A 21102-nucleotide genomic window follows, 5' to 3' on the forward strand; every position below is an offset into this window, starting at 1 on the left:
TAGTGCTTTTTTCCTAAAGTAAAATGCCTTTGCTCTATTTATTATAAACAAAGAAATGGGAAGACGTATAGAAACAAATTTTGCTGAGCAAATAGCGCTGTGGTATTGCTTTGAGCTGGCATAGATACAGTTCAATTTCATTTCATTTCTTCTTATAAACTTGGCTCCAAATTGCTCATTTATACTTCACTATATGGATATATGTAGATACATGCACATATTCATGCTATATATAACATTCAAAAAATTTACCAAACCAAACCCTAAAGTTTTCATATCCGTGATATTTTTGAAAAACTGTTTTTATTTTGGATAATTTCAAGCATAATGGACACAAAAATAGAGTAGCATAATGAAATTCCATGTACCCGTCGCTCAGTTACAGTAATTATCAACATCCTGTGGATGTTGTTGTTTGTAACAGGCTTTTGTTTTGGTACTCATTTTCTTTTCGAGGATGTGAGTGGTGTTCAATGCAACTAAGAACAAATTTGCAGTTTGTTCCTGCACTGCTGAAAAGAAAATTCTTAAAATGACTAACCCCAGTTTGTTGCCAAGTAACCCTTAGCTATGCACTGATAGCAAAAGTAATATAACAGCATTTGCAGCATAATTAGATTTTAATAGCAAGTTTTATTTAAAGAGTGCCTGATCTTATTGCTCATAGGCATGCTTTTCTTTCTTGGATTTCTTTTCTTTTTGGTGGTAATCACGTTTTTAATGACTTGTGATAGACTTTCCTTTTATGAAACAACAGGAAACTGCCATAGGAGCTTTTTAGTAAGCGTTTAGACGTTGTTGAAGCTGCTTAGAATCCTTTTAGGTAGGAGGTTATTATTTGGCAAATAACCGTTTTTATAAAATGATTTCTGCAAAAAAGATGAATTCCCACCAGTGTTATTTGAATGAATGATACCAGTCTAAACAGGAAAAAGTGATGATTATGTAGCCGAGTAAGTTATAGCTGAATAAATGAATAAATGGAAATTTAGGTTTCTGTTTTTTCACTGTAACCAGAATAGAGAAAACAAAATGCTTTTCCTTCAGTCTGCCTTCCAGATGGAGTTCTTGGGAAGGAAGGAAGTATGATATGAAAGGAGGGAGGCAGGGAGAAGAAAAGGAAGAAAAGAAGGAAAGGAAGATAGGAGGGAGGGTAAACAGAAAGCAGGGAAGAAAAAGGAAGAAAGGGGTGGAAGGAGAGAGGCTAATTATCTGTAGGCGTATTTCTTTAAGCAGTCATGTCATTAAATATCACAAGCAGCCTGTAACTTAGTATACAGTATTTATATTACTATATAATATAAACTGTACAGAAGTTAGATTGGATTCAAAGACTATCAGAGGAAACTGTTATCTCCCAGTGCAACCTTATCATTGACAGAGGTCAAGAAAGTTAAAGCAAGTTCAGAAGTTGAATATATCAGTGTTTGACAAATCTACTGTTACTGTCCCGTAAGAAGCTGACCACCAGTGAAATTTAATTCATCGAGAAGAATGCAATTCAGCAATAGTAGAATTGTTTGTTTAATTTATGTTTCCACATTTTATGCAAAAGTGATGTTATTTTTTACAGGATATGGGTGGTTATAAAGTCACTGTAAAGGAATTCTCTAATATTTTATATAATTACTACAAAAATTTAAAAATTTTAGTTCATATATATAAACCTTGGATTTCAATGGAGAATATGCTTTTGAAGGTTCATTTTCTCTTTGGTAACAATTTTAATGGGATTTCTAGAACGCTTCCCCTTATTTTGGTCCACCGTCATAATGAGAGCCTCAAATTTTATGTCATCATCAAGTTCTGTATTCAGTAAAGGGTTCTGCTTATGAGAGCCAATGACAGATGTAATCCTCTCTTCTAATCTTAAGAAATCAGTGTTAGGCTTATTCAAATTCTACAGTAAAAGCTTCATGATTGTGAAATACAGTTGAGTCCTAACACAGACCTTTCCGTCTCTCTGTTTCCAAAACCCATCAAAATGTTTTTCCCCAAGTCTTCCCCATATCATCAGAAACCCCAGGAAAAAAATAAGGTGTCTAATAGAAACTACATTAGAAATCACAAATGTTGGAAAGTAGACTACAGAAATGGAAAGCATGTGACCATTAAAATCAAATGACATTGGTTCAGATCTTGGCATCTGTCCTCACTGGCTGTTGGTTTGGGGAGAAGCTTCTAGATTTTTTCATTGTAGCAAATGGATGATCAAATGAAATAATGTAACTGCACACCCCAAAATAGTGTGTTAATTTTTCTTACACATATGCTTATTTGCAATCTTACATTTATGTTCTTGTGTCTTAAAAGCCTTCAATTTATGCTGAGAGTTCCAGCTCACCTGTCAATTTAATAGTTTGTGAATGAAATTAAGCAAAGTATGCTATGTTAGCTTTTAATGATAAATTGAGATATTACATGGGCTACTTTGTTTTTACTCCCTGGCTAGATCCCTTGAATACTTACTGCCACTTATCAAAAAAAAATGTATATATAATATGTATGTATACATATATATACTTTTTAGACTACCTTCTCTTGGTAAATATGTGTTCAGTGATTGCAAACAACTTTCAAATTAAGTGAAGTATAATAGTACAATATTAGGAAGATTTTGCTGTGAAATAATTATGTAATATTTCATCACCTAAATGTTTTATAATAGGTTCGAATTATTTCTGCAGTTCTGGGTTGCCTCCACTACTCTGCGTTAGATGGTTTATTCTATGTCTTTAGAGAAGAACCTCTTATTTTTTAGTTGTTTGGGTAGGGACAAGAGGCCTTGGTGGTGGTCATCCTCGCTATAAGGGTTTGGAAGGAGGAAGAGGTTACTAATTCTTTATATGGACTCTCACATTAATTCTCATTTTGGCCTCCCGTCTCTCCCTTGTACCCTGTCAGACATACCTGACCTTTCTGTGTGCTAAGCCTATGCAGACTTTCATACACCCTTCATGGCTCTCTCGATTGCTGTGGTCCACTCTACGGTGACCCAGACTACAGCTTCCTGCATCCTATTTCATCAATCCTCATGTTTTCAATAGCTTTCTGTCTACTAGAAAATTAAAGTCTCTTGTCCAATTCAGGCTTGAAATACAGCATTCAGGCTTGAATATGGCATTAGCCTGAAACATGAAACTTTTTTTTTTAGACCATTTTCTCAGTCCTCTGGGAGACCAGAGGAGAAGATGAGTCGTCAGCCAGTGGCTTGGTTTTTCAAAATATAAATCATTGATCAGTAGTAAAATTCTCTAGCCTCTATGCATAATTGGAGGTGACTGAATTGATTTATAAAAACGTGTCTCTTGATTCCTACTATCTTATAAAACTACCCCTCTTTAAATATATGGTTATCATAAGGCAGGGCTTCTCAAGCTCAGCATTATTGACATCTGGCACAGGATAATTATTGTGAGGGGCTTTTATGTGCACTGTAGGATGTTTAAAAGCATCCCTTGTCAAATAGTACGCCCCTCGCCAGTTGTGACAACCGCAGTTGAAAACCACTGTCAGAGAGCCATACCAGTGAGTAATCGTGCAAGATACTATAACATGAAGAAAAAGCCAAGAGGTGTGAATATCTTCTACTTTGAAGTATAAATAAACCAACCCAATATAATTTGGGAGGACTTTAAAGTACATTACACTATACTATGGAAATGTGATGTCTTACTGTGATATTCCAAGCCAAGCAGAGAATAAAATGTTTTCTGACTTTCAGTAGTAACATGGTGCCTTTTGTGTATTCCACAATTTCCCTTAATAAGCATTTCCAGACAGCCTGGGATTTATTATTTTTGTTTCTTGAGGGCCTTTTATCTAGTAATATAAAAAGAAAAAAATGATATGATAATTTTGCTTACTTTCTCATTACTAGGGAAGAGATAGTTTCCCTCATAGGACATATACTTTTTTGGAATTGACTATTGTCCCTAGAAGCTAACTGGTGACCGTTAGTTCCTTCTTTGCCTGTCAGCAGAAGTGAAAACAGTAGTGGACATGCTCACCTACTTGATTACAGGTATTATATCAATCAGCATTCTTTTCCTAGGGTTCATCATAATTTCTGCAGATAATTATGTATTGTTTCCTTCTTCTCACCACTTTTTTGCTTTAGCTTTGACTACACACAGATTTATTTAAGATGGTTGAAATCAGTCATGCAGTCAGAATTTATCCCCACAGCAGTTGTGCAAAATTCACTGCAGCAGTTGTTTTAAAAATAAGAATTAAAAATATTAAACCACCTTTATTTATTCTGTCTACCTGTGCTCTCTTTTGTTTGCCCTTCATATTCTTCTCAGCTCATTAGGTCAGAAACAGGGTGTAGTGGGTGACTGAATGAGTTCTAGAATCGACCATGAGTCTTGGTGCAGCAAGCAGGACTGCAGACAATGGAAGCTGGGAAGCGGGGCTTAAGAGACAACCATAGAAGGTGGCAAGTGAATAGAAAACCTGAGCCCTAACATTAGCTCCATGTTAGTTAACTTTTCCTATGATATTCTTAAGTGATTCAATTTTAAAAACAAGTATTGAATGAATGTAATCTTTTCATTGCTTATGTTACCTGGGAGGTTTATCAAGATAATGGGAAGTGATGAAATATAAATTCCATAATGTCTTTGTTAGTACTTCACAATTAATATTTTTAAATAAGAAAAAACTAAATTATATATGATATTAAATTTGCTGATTGAATATGTGCCACATATCATTGAACCAAGGGAATACTAGACAGTCGTTCTTATTATCTTGACTAAGCGTGCTCCTGATTCTATTAGTCAAAAATAAGTTTGGTGGTATACATATTTTTTTATGAACGTTGTTAAAGCAAAGAATAGTAGAGGTTAGCCAAGGTTTATCTCATGATAAGTGAATATGGCATTAGCCTGAAACATGAAACTTTTTGTTTAGACCATTTTCTCAGTCCTCTGGGAGACCAGAGGAGAAGATGAGTCGTCAGCCAGTGGCTTGGTTTTTCAAAATATAAATCATTGATCAGTAGTAAAATTCTCTAGCCTCTATGCATAATTGGAGGTGGCTGAATTGATTTATAAAAACGTGTCTCTTGATTTGTACTATCTTATAAAACTACCCCTCTTGTACTGTCCCCCGTATCATTAAGTAGCACTGCCCTTCAGGTGTTTGCTCAAGTTCATAACTGGGGAGCTCCCTTAATTCCTAGATTTTCATTTACATTCCATATCAAATCCATCAGTAAATTTTGTCAGTTCTACCTACCAAGTAGGTATTTAAAGGAAAAAATCCTACCATTTCCAGCAGCAGCACTAATGTATCATCACCATTTGGTGTACTGCTTCAATACCCTCCTTACTGGCCTTCTGCCTCCACATTACTCTGTCCTCCTAGACATGAACACCAAAGTGCCAGAGTGATACTTTTGGCATATAAATGCTACCAGAAGCTCTCTCCGCAAGTCTCCAGTGCATTCTCATTAGGTTTAGAATAAAACCCAAGTCTTTTCCATGTTCTACAAGGCCATGCCTGAATTGGCCCATGACTATCTCTGAACTCATTGCCGCTCTTTCCTTTTGTCAAGATAGCTATAATGATCTGTGCCTTCCCTCAAACATGCCAAGTGCACTCCCATTTCATGGCCTTTGCACCTTCCTCTGCCTGCCATCATCTTCCTCTAGGTATTTCCATGACTGGTTTCCTCCTTTCACAGAGATCTGTTTCAAAGATCTTTAAAGCAAACTTTCCTGGCATTCCTCTAAAATAGCACCTGCGCTAGCTGCTTTGTTTTCTTTTTCTTTTTTTATAAATTTATTTATTTATTTACTTTTGGCTGCATTGGGTCTTCGTTGCTGCACGCAGGCTTTCTCTAGTGCTGCGAGCAGGGGCTACTCTTCGTTGCGGTGCGCGGGCTTCTCGCTGCAGTGGCTTCTCTTGTTGCGGAGCACGGGATTTAGGGGCATGGGCTTCAGTAGTTGTGGCACATGGGCTCAGTAGTTGCAGCTCGCGGGCTCTAGAGCGCAGGCTCAGTAATTGTAGCGCACAAGCTTAGTTGCTCCGCGGCATGTGGGATCTTCTCGGACCAGGGCTCGAACCCATGTCCCCTGCATTGGCAGGCGGATTCTTAACCACTGCGCCACCAGGGAAGTCCAGGCTGCTATATGTTCTACAGTACTTAGAACTACCTGATATTATGTTATGCATATATTCATTTACATGTATAGTTTCCATCTGCCTCTCTGGAACGCAAGCTCCATGAGAGCAGGAGTTGTGTCTGTCTGGTTCACTGTTATACCCTCTAGTAGCTAGAAAACTTCCTGGCAAAGAGAAGATGTTTTAAAAATATTTGTTGAAATGAATGAATGAACATATTTTTTAATTTGCATTGTAAGCTACACTTATCAAACTATATGAATAAAATATTAAGTATCAAAGCTAGTCAAATTAATTTTTGATTTTCCTGAATACATACATTTTGATAGATTATATTAAGAGTTACATCCCTGGGAGTATTTGCTTTATCACTTTGACATGACTTCTAGATCAAGGTTATCATTTATATGGTGTTAGTTTGTTCATAAACCGCTTTCCCTGCACTCTCTGCTCAGTTGATTTGCCACTCCTTCCTCTTTGACGCTTCTGAGGCTCCATGGCTCCATTGGGAGTTACCATAATTGTTTGCAACAGAAAGGAGAAATTTTGCCAATCCCAGTGCATTAGAGATAAGTGAAAAGTTAAGCACCTTTCTTCCCCCAAATGGCTCCACCTAGTATACACTCATATTTTCTCCCATCCGTTCATTTTTTTTCTCCCAAGGAACATGAGGTTTTGTCTACTTGCTATATATCTCATGAGTGCTATGCTCCACTATTAAGAACTAATGTTAAAACACTCCAGACCGGGGCTTCCCTGGTGGCACAGTGGTTGAGAGTCCGCCTGCCGATGCAGGGGATGCGGGTTCATGCACCGGTCCGGGAGGATCCCACATGCCACGGAGTGGCTGGGCCCGTGAGCCATGACCCTGAGCCTGCGCGTCCGGAGCCTGTGCTCCGCGATGGGAGAGGCCACAACAGTGAGAGGCCCGCATACCGCAAAACAAAACAAAACAAAACAGAACAAAAAAAACATTCCAGACCAAAGAAAGCAGAACTGAAATCCCATTTTGAATCATTGAAGCTCTATGAGTAATTCACATTCCGTTGACTTGCTAGGACAATACGCAGTTGGTTGTCAAGTCTTATAAGTTAAAAAAAAGTACATGCAGACAGCAAAACAAACCAAAAATCTCCATTGTAAAATGGCGCGTGTTGGTGGGATTGCCACAGAGCGTGTTTTATTGTCAGCTGAATAAATCTGTGAGTATTGTTTTGTGACCAGATTTAGCTGGTAGATTTAAATAGGGTCATAAAGAAATTACCTCTGAGTATAGCACTCATTACAATGCATCATATATGCGTTCTCATCTCATACATTCTTATGTATAACTCCATGCCTTATTGGTCATTTTATTTGTAATATAGTACTTATTATTTGCAGGTACTTCATAAAGGCTCTTGAAACTGACTCGTGGAGTTATATTTTAATTATGTATCTAGGTTGTAAGCTCTGTGAGGGTTAAAAGCTGTGTTTTGTTTACCTTTCTTTGAGTCCTTTACAATCCCAGTACCTTGCTTGCATATCTAAAAATCTTCAAAATGCTTTTGTTGAATTGTGTTTTTGAAGGATGGACCAGTTCTCCTGCTATGGAAACTAATGTAGGAAATATTAATGATTCTTAAATTCGCAACTTAAATGCCTTTTGAACCCTTATCTAAATATCCAGTTCATTATTTTACAAACAATATTTTTTTTTCTTCTCAGGCTACAAAGAATGCTAAATGCTATTGTCCCAAACTTCGATGGATATCATTAGTACAGATGTATTTTCCATCTAATATATCCAGGCATTTAATCTGTTATCCTATTTAATCCTCACACCAAGCCATAGGGGAAAATGTCACATTTTTTATATAAGGAGACTGAGACTCATAGAGTTTAAATAACTTCTCCAACTTGCCAAACCAACCAGGTCTAACTTCTGTCAGAATTTATTAGACCCATGTCTCCCTGAAAAATATGTGTATTATCTTTCTTACCTTACCATAATGCTTCTAAGAAACAAAGCAGAGAAGGCACTACTTAAAATACATTTTGAAAAGTATCTATGATTTTGAAAGAACAGATTTTGTGGTAGGACAACTTTAAGTATCCAAGAAATATTAATTATTCTCAAGAGTATTTGAGGGACTAAACTTAAATTTTAGAGGGATATCAAAACAAAGATACACTCATCCTAAATATCTCATATTTCTCTTCTCTTTAAGAACATTAGAAAAATTCGAGAATACTGGCCTCATTGCCCTGGTCTCTTGTCACTTTTGCTTTGGAAAATTGGATCCTCTTTTTCACTATTCCATAACCCAAGTGTACATGGCATGGGGAAAAAAGAGAGAGACTTCATCTCTTCATAATTATTTAGGGAACGTTAACATAGGAATTATTCCTATACACAACTTTGTGTATACCGCCTTCCAGATGTTTCTCTAACTAGCAGCTGGTAAGCAAAACAAACGTCCTTTAAATTGTTCCTTCTACTCTGAAGAACGGTTTTGTCGATCGGGACATATTAATAACTCTGTAAAAGATTTTTATTTTAAAATAGAAATAAAGATTTTTAATTTCAAAATAAAAACACTTTTAAAATAACTATGTTATCTTTAATGTTGTCAATGGGATATTCTGAAGAATAAAATGAGAGCTTGAAAATATTTTTGTTGGTGGATTCATAGAAATATTTCAATGCATAGGTAGCCAGAGAAACATCTCTACTATAATTGTTGTGTATTTTTTTTTGTAGACAAAATGTGATTAGGATTTAAAATCAGCCTGTGCTTCATGTCACTACTGTCAGACTTGCTTTATTTTTTCAACGATTTCAGCTTAGTGAGTGTGTGTGTGTGTGTGTGTGTGTGTGTGTGTGTATGAGAGAGAGAGAGAGAGAAGGAAAGAAAGGGTCCCAAAAGGAAAGATGTTTTCTTGACAATAAAATGTTAGTTGGTCTAGTCATGGTCTAATGCTTATTACTTTGCTTTTTATTGTAACTAATTTGTTTGAGTTCCTTCCAGTCGTACTTTTGCCCATGCAGAAAATGAAGAGGGCTTTGTGTTTGTGTGTTCATTTTGTTTGGTCATTACCATTCCTGCATTTGTTTGCCAGTTCTGTCTTCTGTCAGTTCGATTCAACTGATATTTGTTAAACACCATAAAGTGTCAGAAACATTCAAATAATGGATAATTCAGCAAATGTCTTTTCTTTGTGGCAACACAATTGTTTGCCCTCAAATGACTGGACCTATGTCTTAGCTTTAATGGTCACCCCATTTCACAGTCATGTGTCAAATCTGTAGTCAGCTCTTGTGTTCTCTGACAGTTTCAGTTCACTTTTATCAAAGACAAGTGAATCATACAAGAAACATGCCTCAACAATATCCCTCTAGAGCATAATATCAGAACTTAGAGATGACAGATTGCACAGTACAAGCGCTCTGCTGTAGGTTATAGTCACTTATTTGTATGTTTTTGCTCTCCTAACAGATTGCTCACACCTTGAGGGGAATCATTGCACAGGACTAGTAGTTGCTTGACAGAACTGGGAGGCAAAGATCTAGCAAGGACTCTAGCTTGAATTTGCTCTTTTACCTTTGGCAAACCAGTTGTGCTTTTTACACCTCGGATCTTTGACCTCTAACACAAGGGAGTTGAATTATAGATTTGTCTGGGTATATTCCCAGGAGTGGGGTTGCTGGGTCATATGGTAACTCTATTTTTAGTTTTCTTAGGAACCTCCATACTGTGTTCCACAGTGGCTATACCAACTTACATGTACAAAACAGAAACAGACTCATAGACAGAGAACAGACCTGTGGTTGCCAAGGGGGAGTGGGGACGGAGAGGGGTGGACTGGGAGTTTGGGGCTGGTAGATGCAAACTATTACATTTAGAATGGGTAAACAACAAGGTCCTACTGTAAAGCACAGGAACTATGCTCAATATCCTATAATAAACCATAATGGAATAGAATATAAAAAAAGAGTGTATATATGTTTATAACTGAGTCACTTTGTACATCAGAGACTGGCACAACATTGTAAATGAACTATACTTCAATTAAAAAAAGAAAAAAAATGTAAAAAAAAAAGTAAAAAATTAAGTAAATAAAACAAGAGAGTTGAATCAGCCCAGAATTGTTCACTATTGCCATTATTTTTTAACTTCTGATTACTGTAAGATGTAAAGGCAGAAACCAAAGATATTCCAAAGCCACTATCACGATACCTAGCACATTATAGTGTCCAGTATACATCAGTTGAGTTGAATTGGATTTGGGGGGTTAAAATCTTGGACGCAATACTGATGTATAAGTAAAAGCAGAGCTACTTATATCAAGAGAGGGGTAGGCAGTACAACAAGGTATGGAGTCAAGGCCCTCAGTCCACCGCTTATCTGTATCTGCATGTCACCTACCCAGAGGGGCGCTGTAGAAACCATAGGGCTTTAGGGAACACAATTTAAAAATCAAAGAATTTAATAAGCTTATAATTTTTTTCTGGCTTGAACACTCTGATTCCTCTGTTAACTTGGACTTGTCCCATGAGGATAATATAGAAAGATCTTAAGGATGTAACATTATGCCATGGGGTGGGTGGTGTGTTGGGGTGGAGAACCACACAACCATTTTATATTTCTGAACAAATGTCCTATCTATGGATTTTATTATCTTTCTCTACAGATATTTTCTTTTATTATAAATTAGTGTGAGATGTGTTTGAACAGGGAACATTTTTCTCAGCTGCTTTCTATAACTGTTGAATTGTCTGCTTGTGACTCCATAATCACAAACTTTTATAAATGGAGTTAATTTACTGAAGAAACAGGTTATTTTGATGCCATATTGCTTTTGAAGTTACCTGAAATCATTTGATAACCAGAGCCTAGGAAATGTGGCTCTTTGACCTATTAATGGTGAACTGCTTTGCCAACATTTAGTGACTAACCTACTTATTTAGCTATTAGGAGAATAAAAATCTGTTAAGATCATTTTAGGCAAGACATACAAGTATTTGAGGTTAATCAGAGTGATGTCAAATCTTTGAGAAGAATTTCAAAGTGATTTATCTCATCTTATTACCCCAACTTTCCTTTCCCCTTCCTTCCCATCCCTGTGTTAAATATTAATGAAGATGAATGAATAATGCATTCAATTAGTTATGAACAAAACCTACTGATCCTATGTGAGGTTGGTCTTCCAAACAAGGACTCTTAAAACTCATTCCTGTTTTTCGGAGCTGGGATGCATCATCCGTTCGCACTGACTGTGTTTTCTGTTAAGGAGAGATAGAGGTGAGCTTCCGAAGCAGATTGCATTCTTGAATCCTCTGGTGATGAGGATTTGTGGCCACAACTCCGGGCATAGCTGTCTAGATCAGCCTTCTGGTTGTCAACCAAACTGGCGTGTCCTCCTGGCAAGGAAGGAAGCCCGCAAAGCAAAATCATTTAATTTTTCAATCAATTTCAGCAACCCTTAATTGATCATTTCTGTACTTCTCACAGAGTGGAAGTTGCAGTGACAGATTTCACAGGGACCTGGGCATTTCAGTCAGAGAGGGTGAGGAGGGAGTCTTTAATGAAGGATCACTGACTATTTGTCTAAAGTCCAGATAGTCTAGTTAGCTAGGAATGAAGTATGCAATGGGAAACCTATCTTCAAGATGCTTAATAGCCAACTCTTAGATCTGTACACTGATCATTGATAAATTGATAAGTGCACAGAGCAGTAATGTGTAGAAGCTAAAAATCAAAGACAGTATATCATGCAAATTAGCAATAAGTACTATAAAATGTCATGGATAATAGTAATAAGGGGTTCTGACTAAATGAAAAGTATTACTTAAAATATAACTTGGTGACTACTTTTATGCATGTTTGAATATGCTGCTTGTATTTGTAGTAATGTAATGCCACATTGCTGCCTCATTTATAGGAGATGTATGTGAGAAATACTTAATCTAATTACCAAATTACGGGTTTTGAGGCAATGTGATCCAGGGTAGGGAAACTAGGAATGGGATTAAGAAGAAAGAGGCAATATTATGCCCCCCCAAAAAATCATTGAAATGCACGATACAGATATCATGTGTATCTTTAATTAACATAGAGAAAAGGTAGGGTACCCTTTAAAAAGGAAAGCAAGGTGAAAATTGAAAATATTTGGTGAAGTACAATCATACGTTCTTAAGGACTGACCAATCCTGATTCTGTACTGCAACAGTCTCATGTGACTGCCAATTTGGTAGTGTTATATTTCACTCATGTATAATCTAATAGCTTTTCAACTCGCCTGAAGGTACTACCTGCAATATGTAAGTCATTACTTGGTAGAATGCTTTGACACACTGCTCAGAGAATGAAAACTACTTGGGAAAATAAACTGTGTTCTATCCTTCAGTTTATTCAGCATAACTATAAGTCTGTATTATTATTGTTTTTCAGCCCCTCTGACTGATAAACCACCCAAGCTTCTGTATCCTATGGAAAGTAAACTGACAATTCAGGAGACCCAGCTGGGTGAGTAATTCCTTAATTCTAGTTAATACACTTTTCTCGTTACATTCTGACTATTAATAAGCCTAGATTGTAACCTGGGGTAATACTCTGAGCTAAGCCCATGTTTATTTAAAGGGAGCAAAATTAGAAAATACCAGCAAATATGGCGTATTCCATCCCCCTGGTGCGTGCATTAGGACCAAGCTGGACATATGGATGTAAAAACTTATGTGTTAGTTAGATGGTTGTTGAAAAATTAGATGGACTGAAGGGTTTGCTGATGGTATTATTTTGTCATTTTATAAGGCTTGAATTGTTGGGTTATTTAAATTTATTTTACTTATTTATTTATTTTTGGCTGTGTTGGATCTTCGTTGCTGTGCGCGGACTATCTCTCATTGCGGCTAGCGGGGGCTACTCTTCGTTGCAGTGTGCAGGCCTCTCATTGCGGTGGCTTCTGTTGTTGCAGAGCACGGGCTCTAGGTGTGTGGGCTTCAGTAGTTGTGGCATGTGGGCTCAGTAGTTGTGGCTCGCGGGCTGTAGAGCGCAGACTCAGTAGTTGTGGCGCACGGGCTTAGTTGCTCCGTGGCATGTGAGATCTTCCCCAACCGGGGCTCGAACCCATGTCCCCTGCATTGGCAGGTGGATTCTTAACCACTGTGCCACCGGGGAAGCACTTGAATTGGTTTTAAAACAGGCAGTGTGGAACTGTTTGACTTATAATACTTATTATAATACCCAATAATATGTTAAAATACAATTTTTTAAAATTGGGGGAAAGGGTAGAGATTCATTAAAGTAAATGACACTGTTACAGTTAAAAATCATTTTTATCCAGCCAAATATAATGGACCCTGTGATAGTTAAGTTATGGATAACATATTCATAAAATGTGAGTGAGTGGCTTTTGGTTAAAGGACTGAAACATAAGAATATGTACAGAATATTCTGCCTTGGTAAAAATATCTAGTCCACAAATAAGAATTTTAACATATTTATCTTAGAGTTAAGTCTAGAATTTCTTAGTCTGATTTATCTATCTATATTTAGTTATACCAAATTATGGGAAATTTCCCCTCTTGTTTATAAATATATACAGCACATTCAATTATATTTTTTATTTGAAATATGATATGCATGTATGTATATATCATAAACTTTAGCAGAAAATTAGTTGTTTTTAGTGGTTTGATATAAAAGGTTATCAAAAGTATAATTTAAACCATATATTCGTGTTTGTTAAGGAATTTTTTCTTACATTAACCATTTGAAAGTAGAAATGCATTTAATGAATACAACTAAAAAAAATTCATAGTCCATCCCTTATGTTATCAATGTTATTGTCACTGGGGAGAGTTTAAATCAAAATTGTAAATCTGTCTTCAAAATGAAGATTACAGATCTGATAATCTTTACTAATAGCACATCCACAGTTATAGTGCAAAAAGATAAGATGATGGTTTTAGAGACTATAAAATTATTGTAGTCAACAGGTTTCCAGCATTGGAAATATTCACTCACTTTGAGGCATGAACATATGTAATTTTTATACAAGTCAGGGTTTTAATGTTTCTTTGATGATAAACCTAAGGCTTTGGATTAATTCCATATACATGCAAGTAGTTTTATAATTGTCATTATTTTGAGATGGGAGACCAGAAGCAGCACTAAAGCCATGCTGTATATGAAACAAACGTATTAAAATTGTATCGCGCTCTTTACTCATGCTGTGGTATATTGAGATATATTAGATGTTATTGCTACTTTGAAAAGAAATTTTGAAATATAAATTTTCCTAAGCGGCCATTCTCATACAGACCTTTCAATAACTCCTAGGAAGATATATTTCTAAGAAGTTATGCAAAACTATAAATATCTTGGACCAAGAGGGAGTGGTTTATTGTCCCAGTTATCTGTAATGAGCATAGCCAAAATGATATTAATTGTATCTCTTTACTTGAAAAAATGATTCAAAGAATTTTACAATAGATGGTTGCCCATTGGGTTTCCTTATATTGTCCCTGAATTTGGAATAAATCAAATTGTTCTGTCTTCTAAAATGTTTTACAAAATGGAATAAATAATTTGTAAAGCTTTCCTTTTTTCAAAAATTACTTTTTCTTGAACAAAAATTATAAAAACAAATCAAATTGAAAATATGAACATTTCTTATGCAAATTGGAAGGTTTGGCTGTATATTTGTTTGAAGAAAGATGGGCATGTCTTGATAACAATCAAAATGCTCCAGAAAATACTCTAATTAACTCCTTTATTGTCACTGCCGAAAGGAACACCTTTTAAACACCAAGTAAACCATAGACATCAACCTGGGACTTGTATTGTTTTAAACAACTTTCGTTTTATTTTCTAACTCCACTTCTCAGTGTGATACATCATTTACTAGTTTGAGAAATTTAACCTTAATCCATGAATTTTTGAGCAACAGTTGATTTGAAATAACTACCTTTTAGTGTTGCTACTTTAATAGTATTGGGGTAGGTGAACAGCTGATCACAAAGGATAAGTGAAAATAGGAAATAATGTTAAGGACCAAAAAAAAGGAAAGACTCGAGATGCCTAAAATATGTTTGTTTTCTACAATATGTACTTTGATTTTTGACCTCCTTTGGGATTTAATTTTTGCCCTTTCCAGATTTGAAAAAGCTATTAATTTCAACAGGCTCAAAATGTGTTGTCAAATCCTAAGGAAGGGAACTGAGTGAAGAGTCATGGGCGGGGGAGTAAGGAGGGTGGCCAGGACCAGTGATAGGGAACCTGTAAGTGGTGCCTACTCTCATGAGATGGTGAAAATCTCCAACAGAGTTTCATTGATCAAGAGCTTGGGGGTCTGACTCAACCTTGTCCTAAATTGAGGGTTAACCTCAGAGGTTAATAAAACTACTATGTGAGTTAATTATAAGAACAATCATTAGAAATTACACAAAGCTGAGTTAATACATGGCTGGTGACCTAACATGAACATCTTGGCTAAGTTAAACACATATCCATTCACCTGTCCTTGGTAACTAAATCCATCAAATCTCCAGTTTGTGTATGAATATATAAAACATATTAATAATGAATTAGATAAAATCATGAAATGCATAGATTTGTTTTCATCTCCAAATTCTCCTTTCTCTGCCATTTGCTAGCCATGCCTACCTTTCCCTTTCCACATCCCTTTGTGTCTTCCTTTTCTTACAATTCTTTCATCTTCTCAAAACTGGAAAGATTCTGATAGTGATAATTTAAACTGTTTCAGTATAGAAAGCAAAAGGCACCAAAAATCAAAGCACTTAGGAAAAAAATAGTATAATAGTAACTAAATTCATATTAACCATGTAAATTGGTGGTTTTGAATTTCAGTCAATATGGGGTTATAGCCTAGTATTTTCATTTTAAGTGGCATCTATATGTTATTTCTAAATGTGAAAAAAAACCCAAAACAACTCTGCCCCTTTTAAATAACTTTCAGGCATCAGCGAATATGTGGACAGAACTTTCTTGGGCAAAAGGCCCAGAAATCACACTGTGCAATTCTGAAGGTCAATCCAGGGGGTGAGCCTGACTTAGTCTTTTCAGGTGGTTGTAGTCAAGGGAATCAAAAGACAGACACCAGTGTCTTGCTGAACTTGAGCCCTGAGGATGTCAATCAGATATATGGCCTTCTTATGGCTAGGAGCCCATTTTCAGAAACTTCTAGTACAGAGGATGTTATATTCATCATTACCAGACTTTCAAAGAGTAGAAATTCATTCCACCCTTGTCCTAGTAAGACACATTATACTTTACAACGTAGAATTTACTGAAAATTATCATTAATTACTCATTTAGATATGGGTATTTCTTTATTTAAATTTTGCTTTTTGCTTTAAAAATAATTTTATAGGTTAGTTTTACAGGTTAATTACAGGTAGACCTTTGGGGGAAATACAGAAAAGAATCTTGTTTCTTATACTTTATGTTGTAGAAACATTCTGCTCCTATTAAATATTCTGAGAAAATACTCCTTTAATGGCTGCATGACATCCATGTGAATGTCCTATAATTTCACGTATATTGCTGGAAATTTGGATTTTTCCAAATTTCATTATCATAAATAATGATGCAGTTGTCTTTAATCATACATTTTCTCTTGACCTATTTCAACAGGACAGATTGCTAAAAGGAAATGGGTAAAAGGAAATAATTTCATCAAAGTTTCTTGCTACATAGTTTCAGAATTCTTATCAGAGTAATACAGACTCTCACTAGAAGTATGTAGTGAGTTTAATAACTTTTCATTTTTTTGATACAATGCATACAATGATACATCTTTGTAACATAGAGCTCTTGAAGGAAAACTCACTTTCCTTGGGTATCAGAATCACTTCTTCCTTCCCCCCTTAGCTCCTTCTCTTCATTCATTGAATATGAGTGTGGCCTCTCTTTTTCAGGATTATCCTCATTTGGAGGGTTTCGAATAAATCTAATCCATATTGTTGAAGAAATATAGAAACCTAATCAAATGTCTGCAGTCTCTATCCATTTTTTTTCTCTTGCTTATCCTAATGCTCAACTGAAAACTTCCTCTAGGGCCTGCGTTTCTTAATATAAGTACACAGGAATTTTGTGATGTGCTCTGGGCATAGGGAATGTCAGTAAATACTAATTGACAATAAGGTATACATGCCACAAAGGACACACATCTCCAAATTTTCTGTAAGAAAAAAGTAATGAGACTGAACTGAATAAGCTGCTCAACAGTGCTTTTGTTTTTCTTTAATATCCACTTTCTTTTGTTAAGTTTGTTAAAAAGAAAACACATGTATCTGAGTTACAAGGATTCACCAGATGTTAACATCTCAGGGAAAGTGGTTGATGACAGTATTGAAACCTCAAATTTTTAAACATCTGTCCTCGTAAAGGACACACTACACATGTAACTTTATTCAACTTAATTACAGGCTAATTAAAATGTCACACTAGAACTTAACTAACACATCTTGCCCTGTTACACCATATTATAGTTTGCAGAATTTTAAGTTGCAAGCAGACTGAGGGAAAAATGTCTATATAATAGATCCTGATTGATAATTTAATAGGAAAACTTTTTGCCATGAAAATTTTATGTTTAATTTACTGTGTTGCTAGAGTAATTAGTTATGGAAATATATTCTACTTCAATCCTTTATATGTTCTGGAACTGTATATATGCATACATATATACATATAGTGCATGGAATGTGTTGTATTACAAATATACTAGTTGAGTTTTTAATCCAAGGAAAGTATATAGGGAATTATTTTATGGAGTGAAAAATAGCCCTCTAACATTTACTATCTAGTTCTATATTTTCATAGCTGTTATTTTCTTGAAACAGAACACATCCTTTCTGAATAGTTACTTAATTAGGAGGCCTGTTTGTTTCCTTTCTGGAGTAGGGAAGTACTTTATGTCAGTATCCTAGAAACAAAACAACTCAGGTGTTGAATTTGATACCTAATTCTGAAAATGACATACAATATTGATGATGCTAAAGAATACTTTGTTGCTGAGTTATGCAAGTGATGCAAATATGACCTTCCTTCCCAGAGGTAAGGAAGTCAGGATTGACTGTTTGGGTTTTTCCAGCCACAATTGCTCTTCTGGTTGTCATCAGCAAATGTAATGCTGCTGACTTTGGTTTTACTGCTCCATGTGGAAGATACAAAACATATTTTCACTGACAAACTCATATGAAAAACCATAAAACTTCTCTTTCACTCTGGATAAAAACATTTGTATCCAAGTCTTGATTTTAGATGACAAATGATGTACTCGTTGCCCACTTAAGAAAGACATGCAGATCAGCATAGTTCTACTGCCCAAAATAAAGCTTGCTAGACATAAATTAGAGCTTCTGGGCAAATAGACATCATAATTAAAGCATGTAAAGGCAAATACAGACTGGTGTTATAATTATTTAAACTGATGACATTCAGGTGTACTCAGTCCAAATTTATTGTGCCAGGATGAATGAAAGTAATAACTCTTGACAGCTGTTGTATTTTACTTTTGAAACCAAAAACACCTTAAGAATTGTGATTCTAACCTGAAGAGGAATATTTTGATATTAGTATTTATTTAACATTTCATATCCTTAAACAAAAGATGAATCAAGTAATGAAAGCTAGTATTCATATTCTTAGATCATTATATGGCCTAGCTTATATGATATGAATCTCACAGTTTCTCAAAATCAGTCTTTCCTTATGCTAGAGAGGAAGATTAGGTTGGGGGAAAATGCAGCTTTGCATGTTTGCTTTAAAAATTACTAGGTAAAAACTCACAGATATAGAGAACAAACTAGTGGTTACCAGTGTGGGGAGTGGGGGGAGGGGCAATATAGGGAAGGGAGAGTGGGAGGTGCTGCAAACTGTTGGGTGTAAGACAGGCTCAAGGGTGTATTGTACAACACGGGGAATATATAGCCAACGTTTTGGAATAACTGTAAGTGGAAAGTACCGTTTAAAAATTGTATAAAAATTTTCTTAAAAAAGGTAAAGAATGGCTAAGTAGCAATGATGAGAACAAACATACACTATTTTTTTAAATAACTTTTACTATTTTTAATGTTAAGTAGCTTATTGTAATTACCCCTCAATCCAGAAAAAAAATCAAAACAAATATTAAAAAAATTGCTAGCTAAGCAGAAGTCAGACTTCCTTTTTAAGTGTTACATGCTCGAGGCCTAGTGCTAGGACAGGCTTGAAACCCAAAGAAAGAAGGAGATGAAGGTTACAGCGGCTCCTATGGGCCATTGATTTCTGAACGTTTGGAAGCCAGCTGAAGCACTTGTATTTAAAAACTAGAATAGAGAAAATGTGAGTCTGCTGGTTCTTACTTTGGAAAAGGGCCAAAAGAGAGAAAAGAAAGGAAGAAAGAAAAAGTGCAAGAAAGAGTGTTGTCACAAAACCAGAGTCTTTTGAAATTCCCAACTCCTGGTGTAGTTCTGGTCTAGTTTGTTGGACACTAACATGAATCATGCAGATTGCTCTTTTGCTACAGCACTGAGAGTACAGTTTTGTTTGTCTGTGGCCAACTAAGAAACTAGATATGTAACTCTTCACAATTCTAGATTTAGAAACCTTACGAAGTGGAGGGACTTTGATAGTTATCAAGTCAAATTCTTCTCTTTAAACTGATGAGAAAACACAGATCAAAAATGGCTACATGTTTTTATATCACAAAATTTTCAAAAACAAACATCATCATTATCAACATCATCATTTTTCTTCTTCATTATTATTATGATTATTATTATTTTACTATTTTGGTTACTTACAATAAAGAGGCAGCATATAGCAGAGGTTCCAAATTCAGGTCATTCTGTCAGACAGACCTAGGTGACAATCCAGCTCTACCACTTAGCTCTGCTGTAACCTTAAACAAACAGCCCTCATTTTCCTAGTCAATAAAAAAGACACCATGATAATACGTAGCTCTGTAGAGTTAGTATGGGTATTTAATGAGATAATGCATGTAAAGATTAGTACATTGCCTGTATATATTAGGTAGTCAATATGTGCTTGCTGCTGTTAGTTGAGATATTTCAATGCTACACATATATGTATATATGGTGTAGGTATAAATATATAGAGATATATAGAGAGGGAGAGAAAGAGGAGAGAGATAATGCTGTATATACAAGATTTCTGAGCTACATTTTGAATGTCAATGATTGTTTGATCATGTTTATGTTCTTATTAGAATGTAAGTCTGCTATTGTACAGGATGGATAATATTTTAGACAATTTCCATCTAAGAACAAAATATGAATACTAAATTTTTCTACTTAAATGAGACTTTATCTTAAAGAAATTATTGATTTTAGATTACTTAATTGTTCAACAAATCTATCCAAATGCATACAGTAAGTACTTAGTCATAGCAGAAGAAAATGATACCCATCCTTTAAAAAATGACCATGTAATGGACACTATGCCGCACAAATTTGTTAATAACCATCAAGAAGAAAGACTGAAAAAATTACTTTTTCAACTAAAGAACTTCAGATATAGTATTTCTTAAGACAAGGTACATGAGAATAATTTTACAAAGCAAAGCATCAAACCATTATGCCTGTCAAGTTCCTCCAGAAGGTTTTGGCAATAGCCTTATTCATTTTATAGAAAAATACTGCTTTTCCTCTGACAAGTACTATTATCTTGAAAGTACAGAGCTTGAAAATGCAAAGCTTTCTGAGTTGTTCTTAATGATTGAAGTTTACTGCATAGAAAAATGCAGTGAGTATCCTATGTTAACAAGAACTTCTGAATTTGCAAAGTAAATGCCAATTTATCAGAAATTAACCTATCAAAGGACATAATGGTGTAGAATATTAAAAGAGGTTTCAGAATAAGAATATGTACCACATGACTGATGTTCATTAAAATAGAAACTATAAAAAGACCCACATCATTTAAAATTTGAATATAAAGAGAGATGTTCATCCATAAA

General features: G+C 35.4%; 1 protein-coding gene across 6 annotated transcripts in view; it reads left to right on the forward strand.

The window, feature by feature from the left end:
- Nucleotides 1-21102, forward strand: part of IL1RAPL1 (interleukin 1 receptor accessory protein like 1) — a 1345156-nt gene that overhangs the window by 1033351 nt on the left and 290703 nt on the right. For all 6 annotated transcript variants that reach the window (XM_079910445.1, XM_079910444.1, XM_079910446.1 and 3 more), the window contains one exon: nt 12567-12641. In XM_079910445.1, the coding sequence (XP_079766571.1) occupies nt 12567-12641 (75 nt within the window). The remainder of the gene's footprint in view (nt 1-12566; nt 12642-21102) is intronic.

This window comes from Stenella coeruleoalba (assembly GCF_951394435.1).
Source record: "Stenella coeruleoalba genome assembly, chromosome: X".
NCBI lineage: Eukaryota > Metazoa > Chordata > Mammalia > Artiodactyla > Delphinidae > Stenella > Stenella coeruleoalba.